Source organism: Cucumis sativus, chromosome 2, assembly GCF_000004075.3.
Source record: "Cucumis sativus cultivar 9930 chromosome 2, Cucumber_9930_V3, whole genome shotgun sequence".
NCBI classification, from domain to species: Eukaryota; Viridiplantae; Streptophyta; class Magnoliopsida; order Cucurbitales; family Cucurbitaceae; genus Cucumis; species Cucumis sativus.
The window spans coordinates 20857072-20869414 of NC_026656.2; the positions used below are offsets into that span (position 1 = coordinate 20857072).

Consider the following 12343-nt stretch of genomic DNA (forward strand, 5'->3'; position numbering starts at 1 on the left):
AAAAAAATCTTCAAACCAAACGTGTCACGCAAACAATGCAATTGACAAAATTTAAAAGAAAACTAAAGTCTGACTAAAGGTTTTAACTTAAATTTTAAAAGTTGATGTATCTACATTTAAGTACTCAACTTTGATTACCAAACTCTCTCAAACTAATACTATCTTGGATTTTTGAGCACTTTTTAATGTCTATCGCTTTTTTCTTTTTAGCTATATATCAATTTTATTTTAATTTAAAAGAAAATTTTAAGAATTTCAAGATAAGTTGTAGTATAGCAAATGCAGGTAGAAATGAAAAACAAATAGAAACAAATTAAATATTTTACCTCTAGGGCCCAACTAATTAAGAATACTGACTAAAATACTCTAATACCAAATATAAGCACCCAATATTTTGGATTTGTACAAAGTTAGAATTATTTCCAAGAACTTAAAATGATTCCTAAAGTTTTAGGATATAAATTAAACTCAAATTATTATTATTATTTATTATTATTATTATAATAAAAAAGAAAATAGTAAATTTGAGATAGATTATAATTTAATATTTATTAAAATTAACTAAATTAAACATTTAAAATAATAGATACTAATATTAGAAGATTAATCTCCAAATGCATATATAATCTTCCAAGTTTGGTACTTCCCATACTAACCATATTCAAAATTAAAATTAACACCCTATTCTCTTCTGTTTGTTACCAAAAACACCAATACTCTTTCTATAAATGATGGGGTTTTCCCATAAATAGGCCCTCCTTTAATAAATTCCATGCATGTTCTTTCCCATTTTTAAAGTTAATTACCCTAAATTTCCAAAATAGAGAGTAGCTTTCTTTCCTTTCAACACCACAGACTCTTAGTATTTCAATATATATATATATATATATATATATGATATAATCTTTTGTATGTATAATAATCAATCTTTCATATTCTAAATCATTTAGGGGGTAACGAATTAGTGAGAACTTTTAAAACCTCATTTTTTTGTAGTTTTTTTCTTGTTAAATTTTACAATCATGGGTTTTCTTTTCCTTTGAATTTCATGCAGCTATAGATTGAGCTCATATGGCAGATCAAGAGATTCCTCCCCCAAGCCAACTTGTTCCTTTGGACTTCACCTCAGTTCAAACTGTCCCTGAATCTCACTTGTGGCCAAACGCCACGGAGTTATCGGCTGCGATCAAGTTGGACAAAAGGGTTTCGCTCCCGTTAATCGACCTTGTCAGCGATGGTGCGTCGGAGCTCCTAGGGAGAGCCTGTGAGGAATGGGGAATGTTCCAGTTGATTAATCATGGTATCTCGAAAACCCTAATCGAGGAAGCAGAGGAGGAGACTCGACGCCTTTTCACTCTCCCGGCAACACAAAAGATGAAGACACTACGATCGCCTGGAAGCCTCACCGCCACCGGCTACGGCATGGCTGGAATATCTAAGTATCATCCGAAATTAATGTGGCATGAAGGATTCACCATCTTGGGTTCTCCTATTAATGAGGCTAAGAAGCTTTGGCCAAATGACTATAAACGGTTTTGGTAAATCCATGCAAACTTTTTTCATGCAATTGACGTACACAATTTAGGGTTCATTTCCGTAACGTATATGCATATAATTAATTTCATGCATGAAATTAATTGGAGTTAAAATTATCATAATATATAGGTAATAGGTTCAATCATTAATATTAATTTTAATTTTAATTTGGTATTTATTCCAACTGATTATATATCATAACGTTTTACTCAATTTTTTTCTATGTATACTCAGAAAAAAAATTACGTAGTATTTAAAAATGAAATATTAGAAGAATACATTTTTTTTTAAAAAAAATGGAATTAAGTAAAAGTAGATATAGTTTACTAACAAAGAGTCTAAAAATTATGAAATTTAAGGCTTTAAATTGATACAATAATTTATAATAATTCTTGAATTTTGGAGAATATATAAATGGAGTTTTGATTGTTTACCAAAATTTGGTAGAAATTTAGTGGTTAGTTATAAGATTTAGAAAGTATTAAGAACTAATTTTGGACATTACACAAAATGTTGTACCATTTTTAAAACAAAGTAGATTATTAAATTAATTCGAGACTAAAAATTAAAAAGATTTGCTTAAATTGTTTTTTGTTTTAAATCTTCCATTTGTGTTTTGAGATTATAGAAATTTGATGGTTTTATGATCTAATCACACTAACAATTGTTATATATCCCCAAATTGAAAATTTTCTACAAATTGGATATATTATTATCATTGTAGTTTTCTTTATTATTTATTTATTTATTTGGTTGAAGTGATGTAATGGAAGAATATCAAAGAGAAATGAAGGGTTTAGGAGAAAGGATAATTAGGTTAATCCTCAAGTTTCTTGGCATCTCCGAGGAAGAGATGATGAAGCTGTTGACTTCAACCGACGAATCCATTGGGAAACCCCACATGGCCCTTCGATTAAACTCGTACCCACCGTGCCCCGATCCAGGTCAAGTCATGGGCCTCGCCGCCCACACCGACACCTCCCTCTGCACCATCCTTCATCAAGTAGGCAATAACGGACTCCAAATCTTCAAAGATGGAACAGGGTGGGTTCCGTTATCTCCAATGAGCGGCACTCTCATCGTCAATATCGGCGATCTCCTACACATTTTGTCGAACGGGCGGTTTCCGAGCATTCTTCACCGGGTGATGATACAAGAAAATAAGGAGCATAGATTTTCATTGGCATATTTCTATGATCCACCAGGTGAGATATACATTTCACCTTATTGTAAGCCATTGAGTGATACTCCACAGTTTCCTCTTTACAGAAGTGTGAATGTGAAAGAATATTTCGCTATCAAGGCTAAGAAAACGGGGAAGGGACTTCCAGCCATTAAAATATGATCTAATTTCATAATCAAACCCTTTTTTACTTTTGTTTAATTATGATCAACATTTTCCAAAGGGTATTGTCAAATGATCATAGGTTAATTAACTTTTTATTTGGAGTGTAGCCTTTAATTTATTTCCAAGTTTGATGATTACACAGCTTCAATTCTGTAATAATTTGGAAACAGCTACTTGTTCGCAAAATAAAGTGTGTTTATGTGTTTTGTTATGTTCTTGCTATTGTTTTCTTAGAGATTAAAAAAAATTGAAAATGAAAATGCATGCATCAGATAGAATTTGTTTTTGTTTTTGTAAATATTGATTATTGTTTAAGAGTGAATAAAATGTTGCATTTAGTGGAATTTGAATTTTGCAATTAGTGAATGAGAAAAATGATTTCTTGTTTGTGGAAAGCAGAATCAATATTTATTACGAACACACATACGTGAGACAATTGAATTAGTAATTAAAACTTAAAGACTAAATTAATATTTTCATTTATTGCATAGACTAATTGGTCAAATTTTTATAATAGACTTGTCACAACATCCCATATACTTATGGTATAAATTATTAAAAAATGTTTACTTATTTATTAGAAAACTCTTTTCTTAATATATACATACATATATATACTCAATTCAAAAATCTGTTTTGAGAAATACCTACACAACATCTTATCAGTATTTTGATTGACATAGAAACTTTGATATTTCAATCAAGTTCTGCCCTAAACTAGAAATTAAAAAAGAAAAAAGATTGTGAAAATCATGTTCACTGTTGAATGAATATAATAATATCAGACAATGACAAAACATTCTCTCTCTCTCTCTCTCTTGTTAATTGATTTATTATTATGAACATTAAAAGTCAACTTAAGAAGCACACCAAAATTGGTAGTGTGTGTGTATATATATATATATATAATATTATTAGTAGAAAATATGGAAAATAATAATAATGATAATTCTAAAGTGTTTTTGGTTGGTTTGTTGCGGATTAGACTTTAGAGTGCTTAAAATTTGGTGATTTTCGTTACATTCTTAATTGACCACTAAATTATATAATGTTTGGTTTAAGACACCATTAATTCAGATACAGACAAAAATTATTCTACAAATATCTTTCACATAATCATTTTTGTCATGATTCATGCTTTTCATTTCTTTACTAATATTAATTGGTACAATTACAAATGCAATCAAATATGATTTTATGGTTGTTAGACTCTCGGGCATGGTCAATAACATACATATCATACAAATCTAACGATATAAATGATAGATTTTGCTATATTTGTAATTTTTTAAAAATGTTATTTTTCGATTGATTATAAAGAGTAGAAGGCTATATTTTAATTACAAAGTATAAAGATTTTGAAAAGAGGGAGCTATGAAACTACAATTTTTTACATTTAACAAAAATAACAAATGATATGAATATATGTTTTTGAAATTTTGCAAAATGTTTAAAATCGGAGTAGATTCAAATATTGGGTGCAATGTTATAATTAAGAAAACTAAAATTTATGCTACATTAGTTGGAAGCTATTTGGGAAAAAATGTTAATCAAATTAATTCCTATTGCTCTAATAAATTAATTGATTAGTAATGTTTTAACTCAATGCCTCGAAAAAAAAAAAGGTTGCAAGGGGCTAAATTTAAAAAGTTGCTAAAAATACAATAGCTGTGATTAAATATTTGAAAGTAAAGAAAATACAATAAATTTGAAAGTAAAGAAAATACAATAAATTCTCAAGTAATAGAATCAAAATCGTATTTTAGACATCATATTGGTCACGAAGATACTTGATTCTGCCAAGTACTTGAGACAAATTACAAAAACTACCGTACACTTACAATAATACTCTTAAATTTTTAAAAATTAAAAATTGAATCCTCAAACTTATCCAAATTTTAAAATAAGACATCAACTTATATACTTGTATAAATTATATTGATTATATAAGTTTGAAAATTTAAAATTTATCATTTGAGGGTTTGATTTTGACAATTATTATAGGCATGAGGATCCAATTGTCACACTTTGAGGATTTTGGAGGTCCAATTGTTATCATTGAAAGTGTGAGGTTGTAATTACGATTGACACCATAATTTAGAAGGAAGTTTTTGCAATTTGCCTTAAATGAAAACAGATTCTTCTGGATACAAGATTAGCAAAAAGAAGGGATATATACATCCTAGAACATTATTTAAAAGGTACGAAAACAAAAAAGAGGAGATACTGGTAGCAACAGAAGTAATCACTACGATGAATCAATCATAAGTTGCTAAATCTAATTTCTATCCAATACAACAATTACAAGTTTGATGAATCGATTGTATTATAAGTTGCTAATATCTAATGCAAGTATGATGAATATATTATTTAACGAATAGATCAAATTGTAAATTATACTAAAAATATCAAGCTATAATGAAGTAAACAGCAGTCCAACATTTAGCTCAAGGATGAAAAGAAATCGTTAATCTTCCATTTTAGTACTCAAAAAATGAGATATGGATCTAATGGGAGCAAACAAATTCAAGACTATTTCAATCCCACCCCACCCCAAACAAATTTCTGATGATAGATCCTTTCCATACATATTTCAGGGGAATGAGAGTTCAAAAGTATTAACCGACCTTTGGCAAACTATATCGGATTGAAATGATGCAACAGTAACCACAGTCACAATTTGATTCTGTGCTTTATTTTTCAATGAAATGTCAGCCGAACCCTTAATTGGTCTTCAGAAAGGGCTCTTCGATTACTGTCTCTGCATATATATGTTAAACATGAATCGACGTTTTTTTTTTTCTATTAGACATTTATCCGGAAGGAAGGAATGTGGGTACAAAGGAGGAGAGCTGGGAATATACACACAAATGCTTTCTCTCTTGAAAGGTTATACAATTATGGATCGGAAGTCAATAAAAAGGCGGACTAATTTCACATACCGGCTGGTTTTGAGGTCGGACAGGGCAGCACATTTGAAGTTGATCGCCAACGAACTCTTTCTTTCTTTCTTTCTTCCTCCTCAGCACAAAAGCTCGCTCAAGGCTAACACACATTGGGAATTGTTAAGATTTTTTCACACGAAATTTTGGGTCCGAAGCTTCTCATTCTTTGCACATTCCTCCTGAAAAATAAAGAAAATAAGAAAGCACAGCAGTGACTTTAGAGGGTTTGTACCACTATGGGAGCCTTGAATTGATGAATCAAACTGAACAGCTTGGTTTAAATGTTTCCACTTATTTACCAAATTTTGTCAAATGGAACCACCTTCAACACATCTCAAAGTAGTGGGCGACTTGAAACCCACACCTCCAGGGGTCGTATGTTTTAATCAAGTTTGCTTAAAAAACTAACATAGAAAGTAAAATATCATTCACAATCACAAGACTATCAGTACTCACCTGGAAAGCTTTTAAGAGTGTGTAGCAACGTCTTTGCTCGGCAGTTGCTGCAGCATACTTCTCTTTCAAAGCATTGCAGACCTGCTGCTCTTCTTGATGAGAGAGATGCACCTTATTTAGTTTCTGCAGATATTAGTAATAAATATTATAATTATTCAGAAATTGTCAAAAATAGCAAATTTGACGAAAGATTTACACCAAATAGTAAAATTTTTAAATTCTATCAATAATAGACATCGAGACATTGATATGCTTTTATAAGTGACATTGATAGACAGTGATAGAATCCAAAAGATCTATCAGTCTATCAGTTTCTATCATTAATAGAATCCAAAAAATTTTGTTATTTTTAAAAATGTCTCATCATTATTACTATTAAAATCAATAATTATTTAAAAAGAGAAAAAAGACTTCAAATCAAGAAGGCCCATCAGTATAAGAAAGAGAAAAACTCACTCTTCCTCCTTGGCTTTGAATTGATCAAATGTTAACCTCAATTTTTTTTTAATCAAATTGAACTTCAAACCTAAGTAAAGGCGAATCTCATTCCATCAATTCATAATATTTCCTTGTTTTGTATTTTTTCTAAGAGATTCAAGGCTAGTTATCATATCACTATTCTTGTGGTGAGGTATGCTATTTCTAGATTTTACCATTGTTTTCAAAACTTTTTAGCTGGGCTAAACATTTTGTTAGTAGAGTTTAGATGTCTCTTTTATCCGTTTGATCTTTATCTAAGTTTGGATATTTTTTGCTAGGTTTGATCTTGTGGCTCTTTTATATGGTTCATTGACAGCAGTATCTAATTTATAAGTTAATGTTCTCACCAATTATAGATCTCCAATAGAGTTAGTTACTCCATCCTTTTAGGTCACAAGCTCAACAGGGGAAATGATTATTACCTGTTGAATGCCTTTCAGAATTCCCACCATGGAATCAATAAGTTTCATTTTGCTCGCAGAGCTGGCTATGGCATCTTGAAACTACAAGAGTTGCAAGGGAACATCAGTACATTGGAGTTGATCGCCTAACAAGATTGATTAATTTTTTTGGACCTAAGTTTATGATGTCTCACATATATATGCACACTAATCGTGTCTAACATGTAGCAGCACATAACTGATAACCCACAACCCACAGCGGCACAAGTGAATGTAAAGACCGATGCCATCAAAATGTTTTCAGCATTGAAGCACCCACCCTCATTATCAAGAACTCAAAAATTAAATCGAAATGGAAGTAGCAAATTACTTGTAAATTATTGCATGGGAGGATGATACTAGACAAGTCCTTTCAAAAATATTATCTAATCATGAGTGTCACATATCTATCGCAGAGTTGGAGACATTGATGTTCCTTGCAATTATGGCTATAATTTAATTATTTAATCTTTAAAAAATTATTGCAGCGTATGGATTATTTGGTTGTTGAGAAAATCGTATGGGAAAAAGAAAATATCACCATAAAACGGTACATGAATTCTTTAACATGCCGCAGAAAGATGAACAAACAACAAATGTGTAATCTTTTAATGATCATTAACCTGTGAACTTATGGAATTCAATAAGGATGTCTCCTTTAACATCAAATCCTTTATCTCCAAGAGTGCATTATAGGTTGCATAGTATCTGCGTGTTTGCCTAAGTTTATCCTGTATGATGGCACATCTTTAGCTGAATGCTAAAACATCGTCTGTAAGAAGTTCAACAAACAATATGAAAAAAACAAACTAGTAATTCATGACAAATAAAAACTGAACCTGGATGTTAGTGTATAGCTCTGAAAATCGGCGCTCGTACCTGCAAACTGATATTAAATCAGAAGAGGATGACTTTCCAACTCAACGTAAGGCATCTAGAAATATTTCGAAGTGCCCATGTGAAAATTTGAGAAGAAAAACGAATTTCAGAAATCTCTGAGTTGTTGATAGCATAGATACTTAGAAATTCAAGAGCCAGAGTTGAAGAATAAATACATAAGTAAAATATGAACACATCTAAAATACTTGTGTACCAATTGAACTGTCTTTAACACAATGCAGTTAATGCGTGATGAACAAAAAAATAGGGGAAAAAAAGAAAAAACCCATAGAGATGCACAGGCCTGTGATGAAATGCCCATTAGCCCAATGGTTAAATAGACACGATGTAAACTCATGTCTTTAACAACATGGATTCAAATCCAGGTTCTCACCTAACAATAATATCGAACATCTTACAAGTTTTTTTAAAAGCAAAATGTTACGAAATCCAGCAATAGATCCAAGTAAGCTAACAAAAAATGCGTGTGTATCTGTGTGCAAAGAAGAAAAATGGCATGACCATGCCACCGCTACTTCAGGAAGAAGCTGAATTCATCTTGGCATGCAATTAAGAGCGTGAACAATAATAAGCAAGGCAAGAATGAAATGGAGCAATGATTTGTATAGATATCAACTAAACGCTCCATAATTTCAAGCCATTCCCAGCAGTAGGAGTTTACATCTTGCTTCTGCATGGTCTAAATCCAACAGCCGGAAATAGAACAGACAATGGCACCCTACTGAAGCTATTTCGTTTGCTTCACCATGAAGGTACCAAAGCAAAACTAGAGGCTGAGAATTGTTATTGACCAAAGGGTTGAGTTTCATTTTTCAAAATGAAGTTTGAGTGTTTGAGGCACACAAACTTAATTAGATAGTGATCCTAAACTTCTAAGCAAAATATCATCCGCAGTAGCTCAGAAAACTGAATAAGCCTCCAAGATCAACTAAGGAATTGAAATAATCGCCAAGAAACATGTGTTAGCAATGAAATAATTGCTCAGGAGAAGATGCAATTAGCACCAAGAAAGATGAAAATGATGGCATCATCACCTAGAAAAAAAATTAAAAAAAATAAAACAAATAAAAAATCATGCAATGAACAAACAAAATAATTTGTAGGAATGAAAAGTGGAAGGAGAATAAGAGAACAACAGACTGGATGAGTTCAGTTTGGGTTGGCACATCATCAAGAAGCCTCTTTAATGCTAATGTTTCCCTCACGGACAACGCTAGTGCCTAAAATAAAGATAAAAGAAACACAATAGTTACATTCAAGATAATAGATCAATGAGCTGACTAGATTTATTGCAATAAAGATAAGGATCCAACAGACGGAATTTTGAGTGATGGGCAAATTTCTGTTTAGTTACCAATCATGACATGGAATTGCTTCCAGCCTTAATTTTTAATTCTTCCTGCATTAAAAGGAGAACACAATAAACAACAGCTTTGGGGAGAAAAAGATTTACCTTCTTTACTGAATCCAATTCCTCCTCAGATGCACTAATCAAATCATCTAAGCTATCAAAGAAATTTAAGCATTCATGGTCTTCAGTCAATCTTCCCCCCAGCTCGATAATCTCATCTTGCAATTCACTACGCTTTGAATTACAAGTGGACATGAATTCAGATTCCTGTTTCCCAAGATCCTGAAACAACCCAAGGTGCATTTAAAACCCGGCAGATAATAAGTCAAAAGATTTTCTTTTCAGAAACACAAATTTATAAGTTGTATATACACACGAACCCCCCCCCCCCCCCCCCCCCCCCCCCCCCCCACACACACACACAACACAATAAGAAGACATTGAGAAAAATGGTCAATAGTTTAAAGAATATAATTTTGCAAATAGAGAAAAGGGTCAAATAACCTTGACCATTTTGTAAATATGTTGATGTGATTGGGTAAATGCAATTAAATATTATTATGTAGAACAAATCAAAATCACAAGAACTACAAATGAAATGCAGAGAGGCAAATGCCAACAACTATTCAGCGAGAAACTGAGACTGTAAATGCCAGAAAGAGGTGCTGACCTCCAAAGTTTTTAAGCATGACTTCAAATTTTGCACCACATTGGCATCCGCCTTATCGACTCTATCTCTTAAAAGTTGTAAATCCTTCACCATTGCAACTTTCTTCTGGTTCTTGATACCGGAAAGGACAAAAGAAATTCTTCAGGGAAATATTTTTCCTAAAAGAAAAACTAATTATTATGTAAGATAAGTTACATTCTGATATGACTTGTTCATGATCATAAGAATTCTCAGGAATTCCAATCGAAACCTGCAGTAAATCCCACTGTAAACTTCAAAAGAGAGAAAAATAAAATACTGACAAGTTCGTCCATGTCCTCCTTTAAATCCATCCAAACTCCATTGTCGGGATCCACCTGAAGAGGTTGTGAACATTTGTTTTCCTCAATCAAGCGTTCAGTGCAAGTACCCTGTGATTTCCAGCAAGGGAGCATCATAGCAGTATGAAAAAACATCATGACTATATATATTTTAAGAGCTCAAAATTACCATAAAAAACAAGTCACAAGAACAAGCCCAAATTCCCACAGTTGATGTTTACCCAACCATCACAACCAATCCAACACAAAACCTAAGTACCTGACTCTTGCTCGCCTCAGACATTTACACAGAACGCTGATGCAGATGATAAAAAACCGGACGAAGGAAAATACAAATTCTGCAGACAACACTGCAGTTGCACAAGAATCACAGTGATGTACAAGTCAATCTCAGATCAATCTCAAGCTTATTTAATTTTCTGAAATGGATACTGACAAGTAATTTATACTTCGAGAAATTCCTCAAAAAAAAAAAAAAATATTTACGCACAACCTGCTATGGTTTGATGCAGCAGGGGTGCCGGAAGGCTACTTTACTACTCTAATGAAGAAACCATGGATTCCCGAGCAGCGGTGAAACTGATCAAATGGAAAAGATCGACACCGACGGAAAATGGAACTCCAGTCAGGCAACAAAATTGTCAATTTTCTGTGATTCGCCTAGAACAGGAGCTGGTTCTTCTTCCAGGTTATCTCCGCCGTGTGGTCATCCGAACACGGTGGGGCGGGAAGAACTATGGGTCGGAACACCATAGCTTCGCGCTGGGCTGCCACTTAAATGGGCCGTGGCCCATTTAAGATTCCCAAAGTAGAGTGCCCTTCCATTTCTGAGAAAATTTTCAAAAACCATCGTTCATGCTAATTACAATCAAACCTCAAACTTTCAATAGTTCAAATTAGATTGTATAAGTTTGAGGTTCAATTTTAACATTATATACTGGAGATGTTCAAATAAATTGGATTTCCAACCCAAATTGTAATAGTTGGATTGAGTTGGTTTTTATTTTCGGTTGGGTTGAACTTTTTATGTCTTTTTCGGATTGGGTTAGGTTCAAGTTACCTTTTCGTGTTGACCCAATCCAATCCGAATATCTAATATTATTAAAAAATATATTACAACTTACATATTCGAGTTGAAGTATATATAAATTATAATATCTCTAATTCAACTTATTCTGAGCTCTTAGCTTTTAATTTTTAAATTGAAAATTTGTATAATGACAAAATTACCATCCAACCTTTAAGAGCTATTTTTACAATTTGCTATTATTGTTAAAAGAGAAGACATCAAGGAAACGCTACATGCAATTGTTATAAACATTTGATATACAATTGAAGTATGTATTTTTCAGAATGATCAAACATTAAAACATATGAATTAGGGAACTGAAAGTTAGTTGGGTGCGTGGCAATTATTCAATTATTGGAATTCTTTTACACAAATCATATCACCACTTTTCTCAACATTCAACTTTACCAAACAAATAATATGTTTTTCTTTTCTTTTTTTTTTTGGTAAACTTTAAGCCATATTTCTTCATCTATCAAGTACATCAATAAAGAAGCCAAAGGCATTTCAGAGCTTTATTTCTTTTGTAGCGGATGATTTGAAAATGAAAGAAGCACAAAACCAACTTTCAACTTCATCTGGAGGTTACCCAAATAATGCTAATTATAGTTTAGTAGTTTTCAAGCCAATGTGTTACATCAGGATCAAGAATGCATGCAACATACCAAGAAGAATGTCACTATGTAAGATATTTATATTCTACATTACTTCACCTCCAAGTTTACCCCATAATTATCCATTTCATATCCTTCCAAATGACCTAGATTAAGATATGTAAAGCAAACTCCTTCGGTGTGGTGCCACAGAACATCTAACAGGGTCTTCTAA

General features: G+C 32.3%; 2 protein-coding genes across 4 annotated transcripts; one reads left to right on the forward strand and one right to left on the reverse strand.

The window, feature by feature from the left end:
• Positions 1-1071: 1071 nt before the first annotated feature.
• Positions 1072-2881, forward strand: LOC101222387 (gibberellin 3-beta-dioxygenase 1-like). Its single transcript, NM_001288594.1, has 2 exons — positions 1072-1538; positions 2296-2881. The coding sequence occupies exons 1-2, from the start codon at positions 1072-1074 to the stop codon at positions 2879-2881; spliced, it is 1053 nt and encodes a 350-aa protein (NP_001275523.1).
• A 2444-nt stretch (positions 2882-5325) lies between these two features.
• Positions 5326-11216, reverse strand: LOC101222149 (coiled-coil domain-containing protein 93). Of its 3 annotated transcripts, XM_004138699.3 has the most exons (11): positions 10940-11216; positions 10706-10796; positions 10429-10536; positions 10127-10237; positions 9559-9738; positions 9246-9325; positions 8045-8084; positions 7829-7936; positions 7188-7268; positions 6286-6408; positions 5326-6008 (listed from the first exon to the last, which is right to left on the reverse strand). In XM_004138699.3, exons 2-11 carry the CDS (start codon positions 10727-10729, stop codon positions 5961-5963), a joined length of 903 nt encoding a protein of 300 aa, XP_004138747.1. In that variant the 5' UTR covers positions 10730-10796; positions 10940-11216; the 3' UTR covers positions 5326-5960. The 3 variants fall into 3 exon arrangements, with proteins under 3 accessions (XP_004138747.1, XP_031737175.1, XP_011649795.2); XM_031881315.1 differs by lacking the exons at positions 10706-10796; positions 10940-11216 and having other exon boundaries at positions 10429-10685; XM_011651493.2 differs by lacking the exons at positions 10706-10796; positions 10940-11216 and having other exon boundaries at positions 10322-10684.
• Positions 11217-12343: the final 1127 nt, after the last annotated feature.